This window comes from Lepisosteus platostomus, chromosome 26 (assembly GCF_059453375.1).
Source record: "Lepisosteus platostomus isolate fLepPlt1 chromosome 26, fLepPlt1.hap1, whole genome shotgun sequence".
In the NCBI taxonomy this organism is placed as follows: domain Eukaryota; kingdom Metazoa; phylum Chordata; class Actinopteri; order Semionotiformes; family Lepisosteidae; genus Lepisosteus; species Lepisosteus platostomus.
In genome coordinates, this window is record NC_142636.1 from 14,351,919 (window position 1) to 14,369,047 (window position 17,129).

Below are 17,129 nucleotides of genomic sequence, written 5' to 3' on the forward strand. Positions count from 1 at the left end.
TCATCATCAGAGCTGGAGAGTCACTGTAGAGACACTCAGTCCAGCTCCTCTGTATCTTCACACTCACACTCCTTCATCATCATCAGAGCTGTATAGTCACTGTAGAGACACTCAGTCCAGCTCATCTGTATCTGCACATTAACAATCATCAGTTTCTGGAGAATAACTGCACAAATTAGTGCAAAATGCACACAAGACTAATCACTAATAAAGAGCGTGCAGTGTATAAGCCTACCTGATAATTTACAGTGCACAGGCTGTTTAGAGCACCAAGGGCTAATTAATTAACGAGCTCAGCTGACTCACCTCCCGAGCAACATGGTCTCCGCCGGTGGTGACCGTGCTGTCCGCCTGCCTGCACTCGCCTGCAGTAATCAGGCAATTTCAGCTTTTCTGTGCGGTAAACTGGACTGCGGTTCTCAGTATCACAGTGGAGCAATCTGAGCATATTCCAGTGCAGAGGAACGAGAGACCCAGGGAGAAGCTCTGGAGCGGAGCAGAGGTCTGAGCCTGCAGGCGCGGGAGCAGTGTTCAGTCTGGCTGGGAAACGGAGGGCGCTGGCCGAGGAGCTGGAGCTATTTATGAGTCGGGAGAGGCTGATGCAACTACAGAGCAAGATGTGGGAAAGAGGAAGAGTGTGCGTGTCTCTGTGTGTGTCTGCGCGTGTGTGGAGGGAGCCGGAGGGGGAAAGCCCAAGACTGACCAATGAGGAGCCTCCGCCTCACACCCCCCGTTCCAGATGACATCATGGCACAGGAAGAGGGATGGGACAACACAGTGTGTGTGTGTGGGGGGGGCTGGGGATTGCATGAAAGAAGGGCAACTGTGATTGTGTGCATGTGTGTGAGAAAAGAGAGGACTGTGTGCGTGTGCGAGAGAAAGGGTTGTGTGCGCATGTGCAAGAGGCGGTTGTGTACACGAGAGGACTGTGCATGTGTGTGTGTGTGTGAGAGAGCACTGTGCGTGAGTGCATGCGTGTGTGTGTGAGAGAGAGAGCATTGTGCATGTGTGCGTGTAAGAGAGAGAGGACTGTGTGTGTGTGTGAGAGAGAGAGAGGGAAAGAGTCTGTCTCCCAATAATGCTCCATTCGCCTACAGTATACATCAATATTTTATAATATGTCTTTGTTGTAAATGTCTGTAACATGTCTGTAGATTTTATTTTACTTCTATTTTTTGTCTTGTTCCATGTTAATTTTATTATTTTTATTTGCTTTGGCAACACTGATTGTACCTATCGGTCATGCTAATAAAGCACCTTGAATTGAATTGAATTGAATTGAATTGAATTGAATTGAATTGAACTGAGAGAGGGAGAGAGGACTGTACGTGTGTGTGAGAGAGAGAGAGAGAAGACTGTGCTTGTGTTCACTATCACTCATCTAAAACCCCCCACCTTCCCAACACCGCTACTTGCCGGAGCATCTGCATCAGGCCCTGCATGGTAGAGGTCCAACCACACCACTGTAGCAGGCCCCCTGTGAGAGTGTGAGAGTGGGCGTGGGTGTGCAACTGTGTGACAGTGTTAGGTGTGCAACAGTGCGTGTGAGAGTGTGTGCCTGTCTATGTGTGAGTGAGAGTGCAGGTGCAAGTGTATAAGAGAGTGTGAGACAGTGTCAGGAGTGCAACAGTGTGCTCCTTTTCCTGGGACATCACTCCATCTGTTACCCTGTTTTCACTCTGATGTCTTTCAACAGGACAGTGATGAATGATGAAACAAGACACCAGCTCCTCCTCCTCCTCCCCTCATCTGCTCTGAAGCCCAGTCAGGCCCCGCACAAGCTCTGGGGTCCTGAGAACTGCAAGCTGTCCTTGCCAGTGCCTGAACACACCTAACCAATAAAGCCCACCCACCAGGATTGTGTGGCTTTCCAGAAAGTTGAGGATGGCCTCTTCACTGCCTGAGTATCTCCAACTGATATCATGGGGGTCCTACAAAATGACCCCAACTTTAATATGTGCCAAACTGCCTGAAAACCTCCAGACAATTCTGTGGACCACACTCACAGGTGAAAGCTGACTTTGTCGTGCCTGCAGGTCCTGAACATGAAGGCGTCTTAAGATAAACAAACAATGTGAACGGTGTTTAGCAGTGTCTGACTGGGGTCCTGAGGTTGTGCGAGTGTGTGTGGGGGGTTGTTCGTGGCGTCGCCTGACTCACTGAATATCGGCCAGTTTGTCCAGCAGCTGCTCGGCCACATTCCGCTCCTTAATCTCCAGTGCGATACGATCCTGTTTAGGGAAGGCCTCAACGTCTGACAGCTCCCGCTCATTGGCAGTCATTCCCATCATCCTCTTGTGCCTAAAGGTGAGAGAGAGAGGGGTTAATACTGACACACTAACTGGACACTCCAGTACATTAACACTGCACTGAGAGAGAGGGGGGTTAATACAGACACACTGACTGGACACTCCAGTACATTAACACTGCACTGAGAGAGAGAGGGGTTAATACAGACACACTGACTGGACACTCCAGTACATGAACACTGCACTGAGAGAGAGAGGGGTTAATACAGACACATTGACTGGACACTCCAGTACATTAACACTGCACTGAGAGAGAGAGGGGTTAATACAGACACACTGACTGGACACTCCAGTACATTAACACTGCACTGAGAGAGAGGGGTTAATACAGACACACTGACTGGACACTCCAGTACATGAACACTGCACTGAGAGAGAGAGGGGTTAATACAGACACACTGACTGGACACTCCAGTACATGAACACTGCACTGAGAGAGAGAGGGGTTAATACAGACACACTGACTGGACACTCCAGTACATGAACACTGCACTGAGAGAGAGAGGGGTTAATACAGACACACTGACTGGACACTCCAGTACATTAACACTGCACTGAGAGAGAGAGGGGTTAATACAGACACACTGACTGGACACTCCAGTACATTAACACTGCACTGAGAGAGAGGGGTTAATACAGACACACTGACTGGACACTCCAGTACATTAACACTGCACTGAGAGTAAATCTCAACCACCAGACTTAGTTTTTTAATTAGTTAAGTACCGAAAGTCTTCCAGCTGTCTGACCACCTCACAGGCCAGCGAGTTCTGGAGGTCCTGAGCGAAGCGTTTCTGCGTCTCTTCAGGAATCATGTCTGGCCGAGTTCGGTCTGAAAGATGGAGGGGCAGGGAGCGCGAGAGACAGAGGGTTAGTACAGACACACACAGCTGACTGCACAATACTGAGACAGGAGAGTCAGGGGCGAGAGGAGACACAAGACAGTCAGGGGTGAGAGGAGAGACAGGAGAGAGATGAGGAGAGAAGTAAATGCTATTTATTAGTTCTCACAGAACACTAAAACCACACCATTGACATGTACGTAGAGCTGTCAGTCAGACTCCCAGTGACAGCAGTCTGATCCGCTCCAGGTATGACAGTGCTGTCAGTCAGACTCCCAGTGCACAGCAGTCTGATCCGCTCCAGGTGTGACAGTGCTGTCAGTCAGACTCCCAGTGACAGCAGTCTGATCCGCTCCAGGTGTTACAGTGCTGTCAGTCAGACTCCCAGTGTGCAGCAGTCTGATCCGCTCCAGGTGTGACAGGGCTGTCAGTCAGACTCCCAGTGCACAGCAGTCTGATCCGCTCCAGGTGTGACTGTGTATAAACCCGTGAGTCTCGATCCCAGTGACTCCTGCTCCCAGAGGAATGCTGCGTTGTGGTTTGTGCTCCAGGTTCATGATCACAGGCTCATGGATTTGAATTGTTATTTTGGGGTTTAATTCTAAATTTGCTCTCAGATCTTCAGGTTGAATCTGAGATCTGTAATAGCTTTCATCCCTCTACCACTGGTTTAATCTACACAGTTTACAAAGATGAAGGAGCTCCATAAATTGCAGTCCCTAATCACTTAATTGGTTAATCACTAATTCAGTTGATTTGCAATTGGGGGTACTCACCCAGTTCATAGGCTATATGCACAGGAATTTGAATTTTCAGAACCTGCAAAAAGGAAAAGAAGGATTAATAAAGATTCACATATTGACTGGACCCTACAGGCCATTAATACTGCACTGAGAGAGAAACAGAAACACATTCGCCACAGGCGCTGTAGTGATATTCGGGTCTTTCCGTGCACAAGTGACCGACGCACACTGGCGCAGTACCATAAACCACCACCAGAGGGCAGCGGCGCACAGTCCATCCTCACCGGCAGCGTGTGGCCACTGCTCTCTACATTAGGGTGGGCTTTTACTTGGCGAGAGTTTGATAGCTTAATCAAAGGTGACTAGACGTCTCCAGAACAGGCAGTATAGTGTGTACAGCTTGTGAAAAGTCCTGTACTGGCACTGTCCTGTTATATCTCCCTTGTTTAGCATCTTGGAATCACATTCACGTTCTCGAAATGTGGAGTTGAAATCAAACTCATTTCACTGTGGTACCACCAGACACACACCAGGCACAGTGAGAGCCACAGCGCTCTCATCAGGACAGGAAGAGCACAGCTGCTCTCAGTGACTGCACTGCCAGCTCGCAGACACCTCGCCTCGCCACACAGGGGCGCTGTTGCAGGGCTATCTCTGGGCTCACGATGCCAGCCCGCAGTGCCCTGTCCCCCACCACGGTGGTTAATAGTGACAGCAGGGTCTCAGAAAAGAAAACAACCCCCCAGATCTCGAGGGAAATGGAACAGTCCGTGTCACTCCCACGACCTTCACAGGAAATGACAAGACAGGCAGGGAGTATACAAACACACAGAGAGGGGGAGAGAGAGAGGAGAGAAAGTACTCAGGGCTTTCTATGCAATAAGAAGGAGGCTTTTCAACATCAACCCACCAACAAGAATCTGGCTATGAATATTTCAAAGTGTAATCCAACCCATCGCCCTATACGGCAGTGAAGTGTGGGGTCCCCTCACAGACCAGGTTTACACTCAACAGGACAAACACCCCACAGAAACGCTGCACATGGAGATCTGTAGAAACATCCTCCATGTGCAGAGAAAAACTCCTAACAACGGGTGCAGGGCCGAATTAGGCCAGTACCCACTATTGATAAACATACAGAAAAGAATATTAAAGTATTGGCTACACCTAAAAAACACAGACCAAAACTCCTACCACCACAAAGCCCTGCTGAGTCAAGAGCTGAGCCCAAAACAGAGCCCCCTGAGCCAGGTGGTCCTGAGGCTCACTGACCTGAGCCACACCTACACCAGCCAGCCTCAGAACAGCGCTGCTAGAATTAACCACATCACAGCACAGACCAAACAGCAACATCTCACACACTGGGACACACACACACACAAACACAACAAACTGGAATACTACAGAACCCTAAACAGACAATACACACTAGCCAAATATCTAACCAAGCTAAATAACAGCAAAGAGAAACAGACCCTGACAAAGTACAGGCTCAGTGACCACAGCCTGGCCATAGACATAGGACACAGGCAGACCTGGCTGCCCAGAGAGGACAGGCTCAGTGACCACAGCCTGGCCATAGACATAGGACACAGGCAGACCTGGCTGCCCAGAGAGGACAGGCTCAGTGACCACAGCCTGGCCATAGACACTAGACACAGGCAGACTTGGCTGCCCAGAGAGGACAGGCTGTGGTCCCACTGCCAGCGGGGAGAAATAGAGACAGAGGTGCACTTCCTACTGCACTGTGACAGATACTCTGGGATTAGAGAAACATTCTTCCCTAAACTCAGAAATCTAGTCCCAGAATTTCCACACCTGCCAGAATCACAACAGCTCCCGATCCTACTGGGAGAGGGAGGAGGGAACTCATTTGAACTGGCAGCCCAGTGTGTGTTCTCCTGTCACAGCCTGAGGACCAGTGAGTCTGTCTCCCAGTAATGCTCCATATGTTTACACTATATGTAAATATTTTATGATATGTCTTTGTTGTAAATGTCTGTAGATTTTGTTTTTGTTTCATGTTAATTTTATTTTTATTTGCTTTGGCAACACAGATTATACTCATCGGTCATGCTAATAAAGCACCTTGAATTGAATTGAGAACACTAAGACACAGAGAGAGAGAGACAGGGAGAGAACAGTTCAGATACAGAGAGAGACAGTATAGACACAGAGAGAGAGACAGGGAGAGAACAGTATAGACACTCAACTGCTACTTTGTCCAGGTAGGTGTTGCACAACTCCACAAAGTGCTTCTTCATCTCTTTCGGGCTCAGACTCTTACAGAGGTCAGCATGTAGGTAACACAGCTGACAGAGCAAGAGAGACAAAGAGAAAGATCACACAAAGACAATGGAACCTCTCTCACCCCCTGTATACACCTGTACCCCACTCACACCCCCTCTATAGCCCTGTACCCCACTCACAGCCCCTGTATACCCCTGTACCCCACTCTCACCCCCTGTATACTCCTGTACCCCACTCTCACCCCCTGTACCCCACTCACACCCCCTCTATAGCCCTGTACCCCACTCACACCCCCTGTATACCCCTGTACCCCACTCACACCCCCTCTATAGCCCTGTACCCAACTCACACCCCCTCTATAGCCCTGTATACCACTCTCACCCCCTGTACCCCACTCACACCCCCTGTATACCCCTGTACCCCACTCACAGCCCCTGTATACCCCTGTACCCCACTCTCACCCCCTGTATACTCCTGTACCCCACTCTCACCCCCTGTACCCCACTCACACCCCCTCTATAGCCCTGTACCCCACTCACACCCCCTCTATAGCCCTGTACCCCACCCAAACCACCTCTATAGCCCTGTACCCCACCCACACCCATATAGCCCCTATATCACCCCTACCTCTATGGTTGAACACCCCATATCCTCCACCTCTAAACCCCTCCAGCCTCTCCCCATCCCAGCCCACCCTCTGTCTCACCACAGGGGAGCAGTCGAACTGCAGCATAACATGTTGAAGGAAGACCATCAGGTGAGCAGGTCGCTTCTTCACCAGCTCTATACTGTTGAAGGCGCTATACTGGTCGTCTACTGTCTGAAAGACAAAGAGAGACACAGCTGGACTGGACTGTGGAACAGAATTTCCACATCTGCAAGAACCAGAACAGCTTCCAATCCTACTTGGAGAGGAGGGAGGAACTTAATAAAGCTAAAACCCAGTGCGTGATCTCCTGTCCCGAGCCTGTCTCTTAATAATAATAATAATCATAATAATACACTGCGATCTCCTGTCCCAGCCTGAGGAACAGTGAGCCTGTCTCTCAATAATAATAATACAGTGTGTGATCTCCTGTCCCAGCCTGAGGAACAGACAGTGAGCCTGTCTCTCAATAATAATAATACAGTGTGTGATCTCCTGTCCCAGCCTGAGGAACAGACAGTGAGCCTGTCTCTCAATAATAAGAATACAGTGTGTGATCTCCTGTCCCAGCCTGAGGAACAGACAGTGAGCCTGTCTCTCAATAATAAGAATACAGTGTGTGATCTCCTGTCCCAGCCTGAGGAACAGACAGTGAGCCCGTCTCTCAATAATAAGAATACAGTGTGTGATCTCCTGTCCCAGCCTGAGGAACAGACAGTGAGCCTGTCTCTCAATAATAATAATACAGTGTGTGATCTCCTGTCCCAGCCTGAGGAACAGACAGTGAGCCTGTCTCTCAATAATAATAATACAGTGTGTGATCTCCTGTCCCAGCCTGAGGAACAGACAGTGAGCCTGTCTCTCAATAATAATAATACAGTGTGTGATCTCCTGTCCCAGCCTGAGGAACAGACAGTGAGCCTGTCTCTCAATAATAATAATACAGTGTATGATCTCCTGTCCCAGCCTGAGGAACAGACAGTGAGCCTGTCTCTCAATAATAATAATACAGTGTGTGATCTCCTGTCCCAGCCTGAGGAACAGACAGTGAGCCTGTCTCTCAATAATAATAATACAGTGTGTGATCTCCTGTCCCAGCCTGAGGAACAGACAGTGAGCCTGTCTCTCAATAATAATAATACAGTGTGTGATCTCCTGTCCCAGCCTGAGGAACAGACAGTGAGCCTGTCTCTCAATAATAATAATACAGTGTGTGATCTCCTGTCCCAGCCTGAGGAACAGACAGTGAGCCTGTCTCTCAATAATAAGAATACAGTGTGTGATCTCCTGTCCCAGCCTGAGGAACAGACAGTGAGCCTGTCTCTCAATAATAAGAATACAGTGTGTGATCTCCTGTCCCAGCCTGAGGAACAGACAGTGAGCCCGTCTCTCAATAATAATAATACAGTGTGTGATCTCCTGTCCCAGCCTGAGGAACAGACAGTGAGCCTGTCTCTCAATAATAATAATACAGTGTGTGATCTCCTGTCCCAGCCTGAGGAACAGACAGTGAGCCTGTCTCTCAATAATAATAATACAGTGTGTGATCTCCTGTCCCAGCCTGAGGAACAGACAGTGAGCCTGTCTCTCAATAATAATAATACAGTGTGTGATCTCCTGTCCCAGCCTGAGGAACAGACAGTGAGCCTGTCTCTCAATAATAATAATACAGTGTGTGATCTCCTGTCCCAGCCTGAGGAACAGACAGTGAGCCTGTCTCTCAATAATAATAATACAGTGTATGATCTCCTGTCCCAGCCTGAGGAACAGACAGTGAGCCTGTCTCTCAATAATAATAATACAGTGTGTGATCTCCTGTCCCAGCCTGAGGAACAGACAGTGAGCCTGTCTCTCAATAATAATAATACAGTGTATGATCTCCTGTCCCAGCCTGAGGAACAGACAGTGAGCCTGTCTCTCAATAATAATAATACAGTGTGTGATCTCCTGTCCCAGCCTGAGGAACAGACAGTGAGCCCGTCTCTCAATAATAATAATACAGTGTGTGATCTCCTGTCCCAGCCTGAGGAACAGACAGTGAGCCTGTCTCTCAATAATAATAATACAGTGTGTGATCTCCTGTCCCAGCCTGAGGAACAGACAGTGAGCCTGTCTCTCAATAATAATAATACAGTGTGTGATCTCCTGTCCCAGCCTGAGGAACAGACAGTGAGCCTGTCTCTCAATAATAATAATACAGTGTGTGATCTCCTGTCCCAGCCTGAGGAACAGACAGTGAGCCTGTCTCTCAATAATAATAATACAGTGTGTGATCTCCTGTCCCAGCCTGAGGAACAGACAGTGAGCCTGTCTCTCAATAATAGATGTATTAATTGTACGAACATGTTCAATGGTACGTTTATACTAAAATGTCCATAAATGCTGTATTGTCAAGCCAGTCAAGCTTTTCAATTTGAAATTTAAATAGATCAGAGAGAGAGATGGGTTATCACAGGCAGAGCATCATTACTCCAAGCAGGACAGAAAGAGTGTAAGAACTGCACTGCTCATCTCTTCTCGGACCAGGGAAGGGAACTCCTCAGCTCAGGACAGAGAGACAGTAGATCTCAGGAGATGACAGCACTGACCAGAAGGAAGTGTGAGACACAAACAGATGCACCTGTTTCTCTCTTACCGGGTCAATATCATTTTCAAAATCCTCGTCCTCAGCTCCAATAATCTTCATCGCCACATTTGAATGAGCTGCGCCAAACGCAGATCGCTATGAAACAGAGAAAGACACACTGACCCACTGGACACTCCAGTACATGAACACTGCACTGAGAGAGAGAGGGGTTAATACAGACACACTGACTGGACACTCCAGTACATTAACACTGCACTGAGAGAGAGAGAGGGGTTAATACAGACACACTGACTGGACACTCCAGTACATTAACACTGCACTGAGAGAGAGAGAGGGGTTAATACAGACACACTGACTGGACACTCCAGTACATTAACACTGCACTGAGAGAGAGGGGTTAATACAGACACACTGACTGGACACTCCAGTATATTAACACTGCACTGAGAGAGAGAGGGGTTAATACAGACACACTGACTGGACACTCCAGTACATTAACACTGCACTGAGAGAGAGAGGGGTTAATACAGACACACTGACTGGACACTCCAGTACATTAACACTGCACTGAGAGAGAGAGAGGGGTTAATACAGACACACTGACTGGACACTCCAGTACATTAACACTGCACTGAGAGAGAGAGGGGTTAATACAGACACACTGACTGGACACTCCAGTACATTAACACTGCACTGAGAGAGAGGGGTTAATGAATTTCTGATTCTCACTCCTTCATGGGCGTCTTCACTGGTGTCCATGTTTCTGAGGCAGAAGTTGTGCCTGTTAACGATATGATAATTGTTACTCCCAGACAGAATAGATATCAATTCATCCGTCCAATGAGAACAATCCATTCTGATCCAAGTCAGTCCACTGCAGTATAAGAGCAGCCCAATCCAACTTCGAGCACCTCAGACTGCTCTGTCAGTGTCAGTCAGTCTGATTATAATCCCAGTGAATCACTAGTCCAGCTCCCAGTCCAGTCCTGGACTATCTCGGAGTCGATGGATGTCTCTCGACATTTTAAAACGAGGGGAGTTGGCCTCTCTCTTGGGTCCTTGCAGTCCCAGACTGCCCTTATTTGTGCCTGAGCAAAGTGCACTCAGACACAGGAGGGTGGCAGCGCGACAGGAAAGGGGCGTGACTTCCTCAGGAAATCATCAAAACCATTTCCTCCTGACCTCAAACAGATCCCTCACTGAAGGGGAGAAAAGACGAAGCATCGGAGGGAGGGAAGGAGGAAGGAGAGAAGAGCTGAAGTCTAGAGAGGATGACAAGACCGCAATGGCGACAGTGCGAGAGAGAGAGCAAGGTTTCTGCAGTCAGGAGATTACAGGGTACCTGTGAGGTTCAGGGTACTAGAACTAAAGAGTCAAGTATTAACTCCTGGATGGGTGACACTGGACCAGCTGTCCTCGGGGTGCAGCAGGACTGGACCTGAACCACTGGACCAGCTGTCCTCCTGGTGCAGCAGGACTGGACCTGAACCACTGGACCAGCTGTCCTCCAGGTGCAGCAGGACTGGTAAGGGGGAGGAGGGGAGTGAAGGGAGGTCTCCCACACAGAGCACTCATTCAGCCAGCTGAGGCTCACTCCCTCACCTTCATCAGAAGAATGAGGGCTTGACGTGGGAGCCTGCCCTGCTGCTCCACCTCCCTCCGAGCACACAGAGCGCAGTATACAGGAGCAGGCAGGCGTCCACATCAGCCAGGGCATGAATGGACTCACTGTCAGTCATCGGTGACTCAATCTCTCTGCCTGCTTTCCATTCATGTCTGCATGTCCAGTGGATAGCCTGCACTAGATAGCCTCCCGCCCCCCCAGACTACAGCCTGCACTACACCCCCCCAGACTACAGCCTGCACTACACCCCCCAGACTACAGCCTGCACTACACCCCCCCAGACTACAGCCTGCACTACACCCCCCAGACTACAGCCTGCACTACACCCCCCAGACTACAGCCTGCACTACACCCCCCCAGACTACAGCCTGCACTACACCCCCCCCAGACTACAGCCTGCACTACACCCCCCAGACTACAGCCTGCACTACACCCCCCCCAGACTACAGCCTGCACTACACCCCCCCCAGACTACAGCCTGCACTACACCCCCCCAGACTACAGCCTGCACTACACCCCCCAGACTACAGCCTGCACTACACCCCCCCCAGACTACAGCCTGCACTACACCCCCCCAGACTACAGCCTGCACTACACCCCCCCCAGACTACAGCCTGCACTACAGCCCCCCCAGACTACAGGCTGCACTACACCCCCCCAGACTACAGCCTGCACTACACCCCCCCAGACTACAGCCTGCACTACACCCCCCCAGACTACAGCCTGCACTACACCCCCCCCAGACTACAGCCTGCACTACACCCCCCCAGACTACAGCCTGCACTACACCCCCCCCAGACTACAGCCTGCACTACACCCCCCAGACTACAGCCTGCACTACACCCCCCCAGACTACAGCCAGCACTACACCCCCCCCAGACTACAGCCTGCACTACACCCCCCCCAGACTACAGCCTGCACTACACCCCCCCAGACTACAGCCTGCACTACACCCCCCAGACTACAGCCTGCACTACACCCCCCCCAGACTACAGCCTGCACTACACCCCCCCAGACTACAGCCTGCACTACACCCCCCCAGACTACAGCCTGCACTACACCCCCCCCAGACTACAGCCTGCACTACACCCCCCAGACTACAGCCTGCACTACACCCCCCCCAGACTACAGCCTGCACTACACCCCCCCAGACTACAGCCTGCACTACACCCCCCCAGACTGCAGCCTGCACTACACCCCCCCAGACTACAGCCTGCACTACACCCCCCCAGACTACAGCCTGCACTACACCCCCCCAGACTACAGCCTGCACTACACCCCCCCAGACTACAGCCTGCACTACACCCCCCCCAGACTACAGCCTGCACTACACCCCCCCCAGACTACAGCCTGCACTACACCCCCCCAGACTACAGCCTGCACTACACCCCCCAGACTACAGCCTGCACTACACCCCCCCCAGACTACAGCCTGCACTACACCCCCCAGACTACAGCCTGCACTACACCCCCCAGACTACAGCCTGCACTACACCCCCCCAGACTACAGCCTGCACTACACCCCCCCCAGACTACAGCCTGCACTACACCCCCCCAGACTACAGCCTGCACTACACCCCCCCAGACTACAGCCTGCACTACACCCCCCAGACTACAGCCTGCACTACACCCCCCCAGACTACAGCCTGCACTACACCCCCCCAGACTACAGCCTGCACTACACCCCCCAGACTACAGCCTGCACTACACCCCCCCAGACTACAGCCTGCACTACACCCCCCCCAGACTACAGCCTGCACTACACCCCCCAGACTACAGCCTGCACTACACCCCCCCAGACTACAGCCTGCACTACACCCCCCCAGACTACAGCCAGCACTACACCCCCCCCCAGACTACAGCCTGCACTACACCCCCCCAGGTGACGCCGTCTGTGTCAGACACCAAGAGCGACCAACACAGCACACTGACCGCCACACTGATAGTAATTAACACACCAGTACATTATAGTGTATTAAAGTATTATTCAGTAAACTACAGTACAGCGTATTAAATAACCATTCAGTACACTAAAGTATAGTATTGTGTATTAAAGTATTATTCGGTTCACTACATTATGGTGTATTACAGCACTATTCAGTAGACTAAAGTGTATTAAAGTACTATTTGGCACACTACAGTATACTGTGCTCAAGTACTACAGTATAGTGTATTTAGTTATTATTCAGTATATCACAGTATAGCATAGTGTATGAATGTACTATTCAGTACGCTATGGTGTGTCAAAACACTATGCAGTACTGTATGCTATAGTGTGTTAAAGTACTATACAGTGCACTACAGTATAGTGTATTAAAGTACTTTTAAGTGTTTGCTATAGTGCGTTAAAGTACTATTCAGGACACTACAGTAGAGCATGTTAAAGTACTATTCAGGACACTACAGCATAACATGTGAAAGTATTATTAAGCACACTACAGTATAGTATACTAAAGTATTGTTTAGTGGACTATAGTATATTGTATTAAACTATTATTCAGTACACTACAGTACAGTGTGTTAAAGTACTATACAAAACACCACAGTGTAGTATACTAAAGTATTATTCAGGACGAGTAAATAGGGCGAGATAAAGTACTTTTCAGCATACTACAGTATATTTTATTAAATTATTATTCAGTGCACTGCAGTACAGTGGATTAAAGTACTATTAAGTCCAGGACAGTAAAGTGCGTTACAGTGCTACTCAGCACACGACAGTATAACTCGGTCCGGAGGTGTCAGGTACAGCGCTCGGTCGGTAATAGTGTATTTGGATTAGTATTATTAGTATTGCCGGTGGCCTCTCGGCACTGCGGCAGCGCGGAAGACACCCGGCCGTGTCGGAGCAGCCGTCAGGCGAGGTCGAAACAGATTCGAACCGGAAAGAGCGGCGGCTGTGTCGGCGCGGCTCCGCACAAACTTCCCACTTCAGGACAGCGGCGAGTTTCCCACCAGCCCCCGACCCCGGGGACACTCGGCGCTGCCCCGGACCAGCCCGCCGCCGGATCTGTCCGAATGAGACGTTTCTGCGCGTCTTACCTTCGACGGCGGCGGAGTCTGCAGCCCGGGGGTAAAACGAAACAAAATTGCCGATTATTTCCTGTCTGCGAGCGTCGACCCGTCACCCGCGCAGCACATACTGTGCCCAGAACAAGACTCCAAAAACCTCACGCCCCAGACGCTCGAGTGTTTTTTTTTTTCGCGAGTGGGGAAAGTCTGGAAAGCTGTGAGTACACGTCCAGCAACCCCCCCGAGCTCAGCCCCGCGAACTATGTCAAATACCGCTGGTCTGTTTTTTTAGAGGGGGCGGGGGATGGGGATTCTCGCTTACAATCTCTTCCTGTTAGACTTCGGTTAAATCTCTCTCTCTCAGGCGAAAAGTACTTGATGCCCCCCCCTCTCTCGCTCACTCAGTTCCGCAATGTGTCACATTATTTTCGCTCCCCTAGAAATCTCTCTCAGTGCAGTGTTAATGTACTGGAGTGTCCAGTCAGTGTGTCTGTATTAACCCCTCTCTCTCTCAGTGCAGTGTTCATGTACTGGAGTGTCCAGTCAGTGTGTCTGTATTAACCCCTCTCTCTCAGTGCAGTGTTAATGTACTGGAGTGTCCAGTCAGTGTGTCTGTATTAACCCCTCTCTCTCTCAGTGCAGTGTTAATGTACTGGAGTGTCCAGTCAGTGTGTCTGTATTAACCCCTCTCTCTCTCAGTGCAGTGTTAATGTACTGGAGTGTCCAGTCAGTGTGTCTGTATTAACCCCTCTCTCTCTCAGTGCAGTGTTCATGTACTGGAGTGTCCAGTCAGTGTGTCTGTATGAACCCCTCTCTCTCTCAGTGCAGTGTTCATGTACTGGAGTGTCCAGTCAGTGTGTCTGTATTAACCCCTCTCTCTCTCAGTGCAGTGTTCATGTACTGGAGTGTCCAGTCAGTGTGTCTGTATTAACCCCTCTCTCTCTCAGTGCAGTGTTCATGTACTGGAGTGTCCAGTCAGTGTGTCTGTATGAACCCCTCTCTCTCTCAGTGCAGTGTTAATGTACTGGAGTGTCCAGTCAGTGTGTCTGTATTAACCCCTCTCTCTCAGTGCAGTGTTAATGTACTGGAGTGTCCAGTCAGTGTGTCTGTATTAACCCCTCTCTCTCTCAGTGCAGTGTTAATGTACTGGAGTGTCCGGTCAGTGTGTCTGTATTAACCCCCCTCTCTCAGTGCAGTGTTAATGTACTGGAGTGTCCAGTCAGTGTGTCTGTATGAACCCCTCTCTCTCAGTGCAGTGTTAATGTACTGGAGTGTCCAGTCAGTGTGTCTGTATTAACCCCTCTCTCTCTCAGTGCAGTGTTAATGTACTGGAGTGTCCAGTCAGTGTGTCTGTATTAACCCCTCTCTCTCTCAGTGCAGTGTTAATGTACTGGAGTGTCCAGTCAGTGTGTCTGTATTAACCCCTCTCTCTCTCAGTGCAGTGTTAATGTACTGGAGTGTCCAGTCAGTGTGTCTGTATGAACCCCTCTCTCTCTCAGTAACAATAACTAACAATTGTTTTCATTGAATTGTTTCCATTCTGATTGGTTTGTATTGAATATGTTTAGCTCAGTGGAGTCCTGTCTGTGTTGAAAAGTGCACTAAAGCTCAGTAAGGTCAGGGTAAAAGCACAGTACAGTACGGTAAATCCCAGTGAGATCAGGGTAAAAGCACAGTATAGTGCAGTGTATCACAGTGAGATTATGTCAAAATGTGCGATAGAAAAATAGACGTAATTATATCCCCCTCTGGTGGTAGAGTCTGTTAATGACAGCCCTGGTGATTTGGCGATGAGAAATACTGTACTTGTCCCATTGGGACTTCATTGAGAAATTTGCTTAGCAGGCAGGTAAAAGACACAAAACACATTATGTTTAAAACAACATGAACTCAGTAATAAACAAGAAGCATATATGTATGAGTAGAAAGAAAACTGAATATATAAATAAAGTAAAATATTTAATCAATCGTTCAATTTAAGCAGGTTAATAATAATGACAGTAGTAATAATTGCTTACACCTATATAGTGCTTTTCTGGACACTGGATGATGGAGCCAGTTCAGAGAGGGGGGTTATTAGGAGGCCATGACTGGTAAAGGCCAGGGGGGAAATTTGGCCAGGACACTGGGGTGACACCCCTACTCTTCTCGAGAAACACCCTGGGGTTTTTAATCACTACAGAGAGTCAGGACCTCAGTTTTACATCTCATCTGAAGGACGGCGCCTGTTTACAGTCTAGTGTCCCCGTCACTATACTGGGGCATTAGGACCCACACAGACCGCAGGGTGAGCGCCCCCTACTGGTCCCACTAACACCTCTTCCAGCAGCAACCATAGCTTTCCCAGGAGTCTCCCCTCCAGGTTCTGGCCAGGCTCACACTGCTGGGCTCCAGTGGGCTGGGAGCTGGGTGAGAGCGCCCCCTGCTGGGAGCTGCAGGGTGACAGGGCTGCTGGGTGAAGAGCTCTGGGGATAAAGTATTGGGCAGAATTTAAGATCGAGAAACTGTTTTAGTGTTATATATTAGTGTTATAAAGCATCTCTGTTTATTTTATATGTAATAACTTTTCACAGCTGTGGAGCTTCAAGTGTGGTGATGATGATGAAAGAGTGTCAGTGTGAAGATACAGAGGAGCTGGACTGAGTGTCTCTACAGTGACTCTACAGCTCTGATGATGATGAAGGAGTGTTAGTGTGAAGATACAGAGGAGCTGGACTGAGTGTCTCTACAGTGACTCTACAGCTCTGATGATGATGAAGGAGTGTTAGTGTGAAGATACAGAGGAGCTGGACTGAGTGTCTCTACAGTGACTCTACAGCTCTGATGATGATGAAGGAGTGTCAGTGTGAAGATACAGATGAGCTGGACTGAGTGTCTCTACAGTGACTCTACAGCTCTGATGATGATGAAGGAGTGTCAGTGTGAAGATACAGATGAGCTGGACTGAGTGTCTCTACAGTGACTCTACAGCTCTGATGATGATGAAGGAGTGTCAGTGTGAAGATACAGAGGAGCTGGACTGAGTGTCTCTACAGTGACTCTACAGCTCTGATGATGATGGTGATGAAGGAGTCACTCTCACACAACACTCCAGATATAATAATATTCACACGGTGC

General features: G+C 49.4%; 1 protein-coding gene across 7 annotated transcripts in view; it reads right to left on the reverse strand.

The window, feature by feature from the left end:
• Positions 1-14,382, reverse strand: part of arhgef1 (Rho guanine nucleotide exchange factor 1) — a 34,783-nt gene extending 20,401 nt beyond the window's left edge. For 4 of the 7 annotated variants that reach the window (XM_088621208.1, XM_088621209.1, XM_088621207.1 and 1 more), the window contains exons 1-8: positions 14,043-14,379; positions 10,107-10,158; positions 9,426-9,512; positions 6,851-6,964; positions 6,108-6,206; positions 3,928-3,970; positions 3,036-3,141; positions 2,161-2,301 (exon numbers count right to left, since the gene is read on the reverse strand). In XM_088621208.1, coding sequence (XP_088477334.1) covers positions 2,161-2,301; positions 3,036-3,141; positions 3,928-3,970; positions 6,108-6,206; positions 6,851-6,964; positions 9,426-9,512; positions 10,107-10,136 — 620 coding nt within the window. In that variant the 5' untranslated portion in view covers positions 10,137-10,158; positions 14,043-14,379. Of the gene's footprint in view, positions 1-2,160; positions 2,302-3,035; positions 3,142-3,927; positions 3,971-6,107; positions 6,207-6,850; positions 6,965-9,425; positions 9,513-10,106; positions 10,159-14,042 lie in introns of all 7 variants that reach the window. The other 3 variants (XM_088621204.1, XM_088621203.1, XM_088621206.1) reach the window with 3 other exon arrangements.
• Between the last annotated feature and the right edge of the window lie 2,747 nt (positions 14,383-17,129).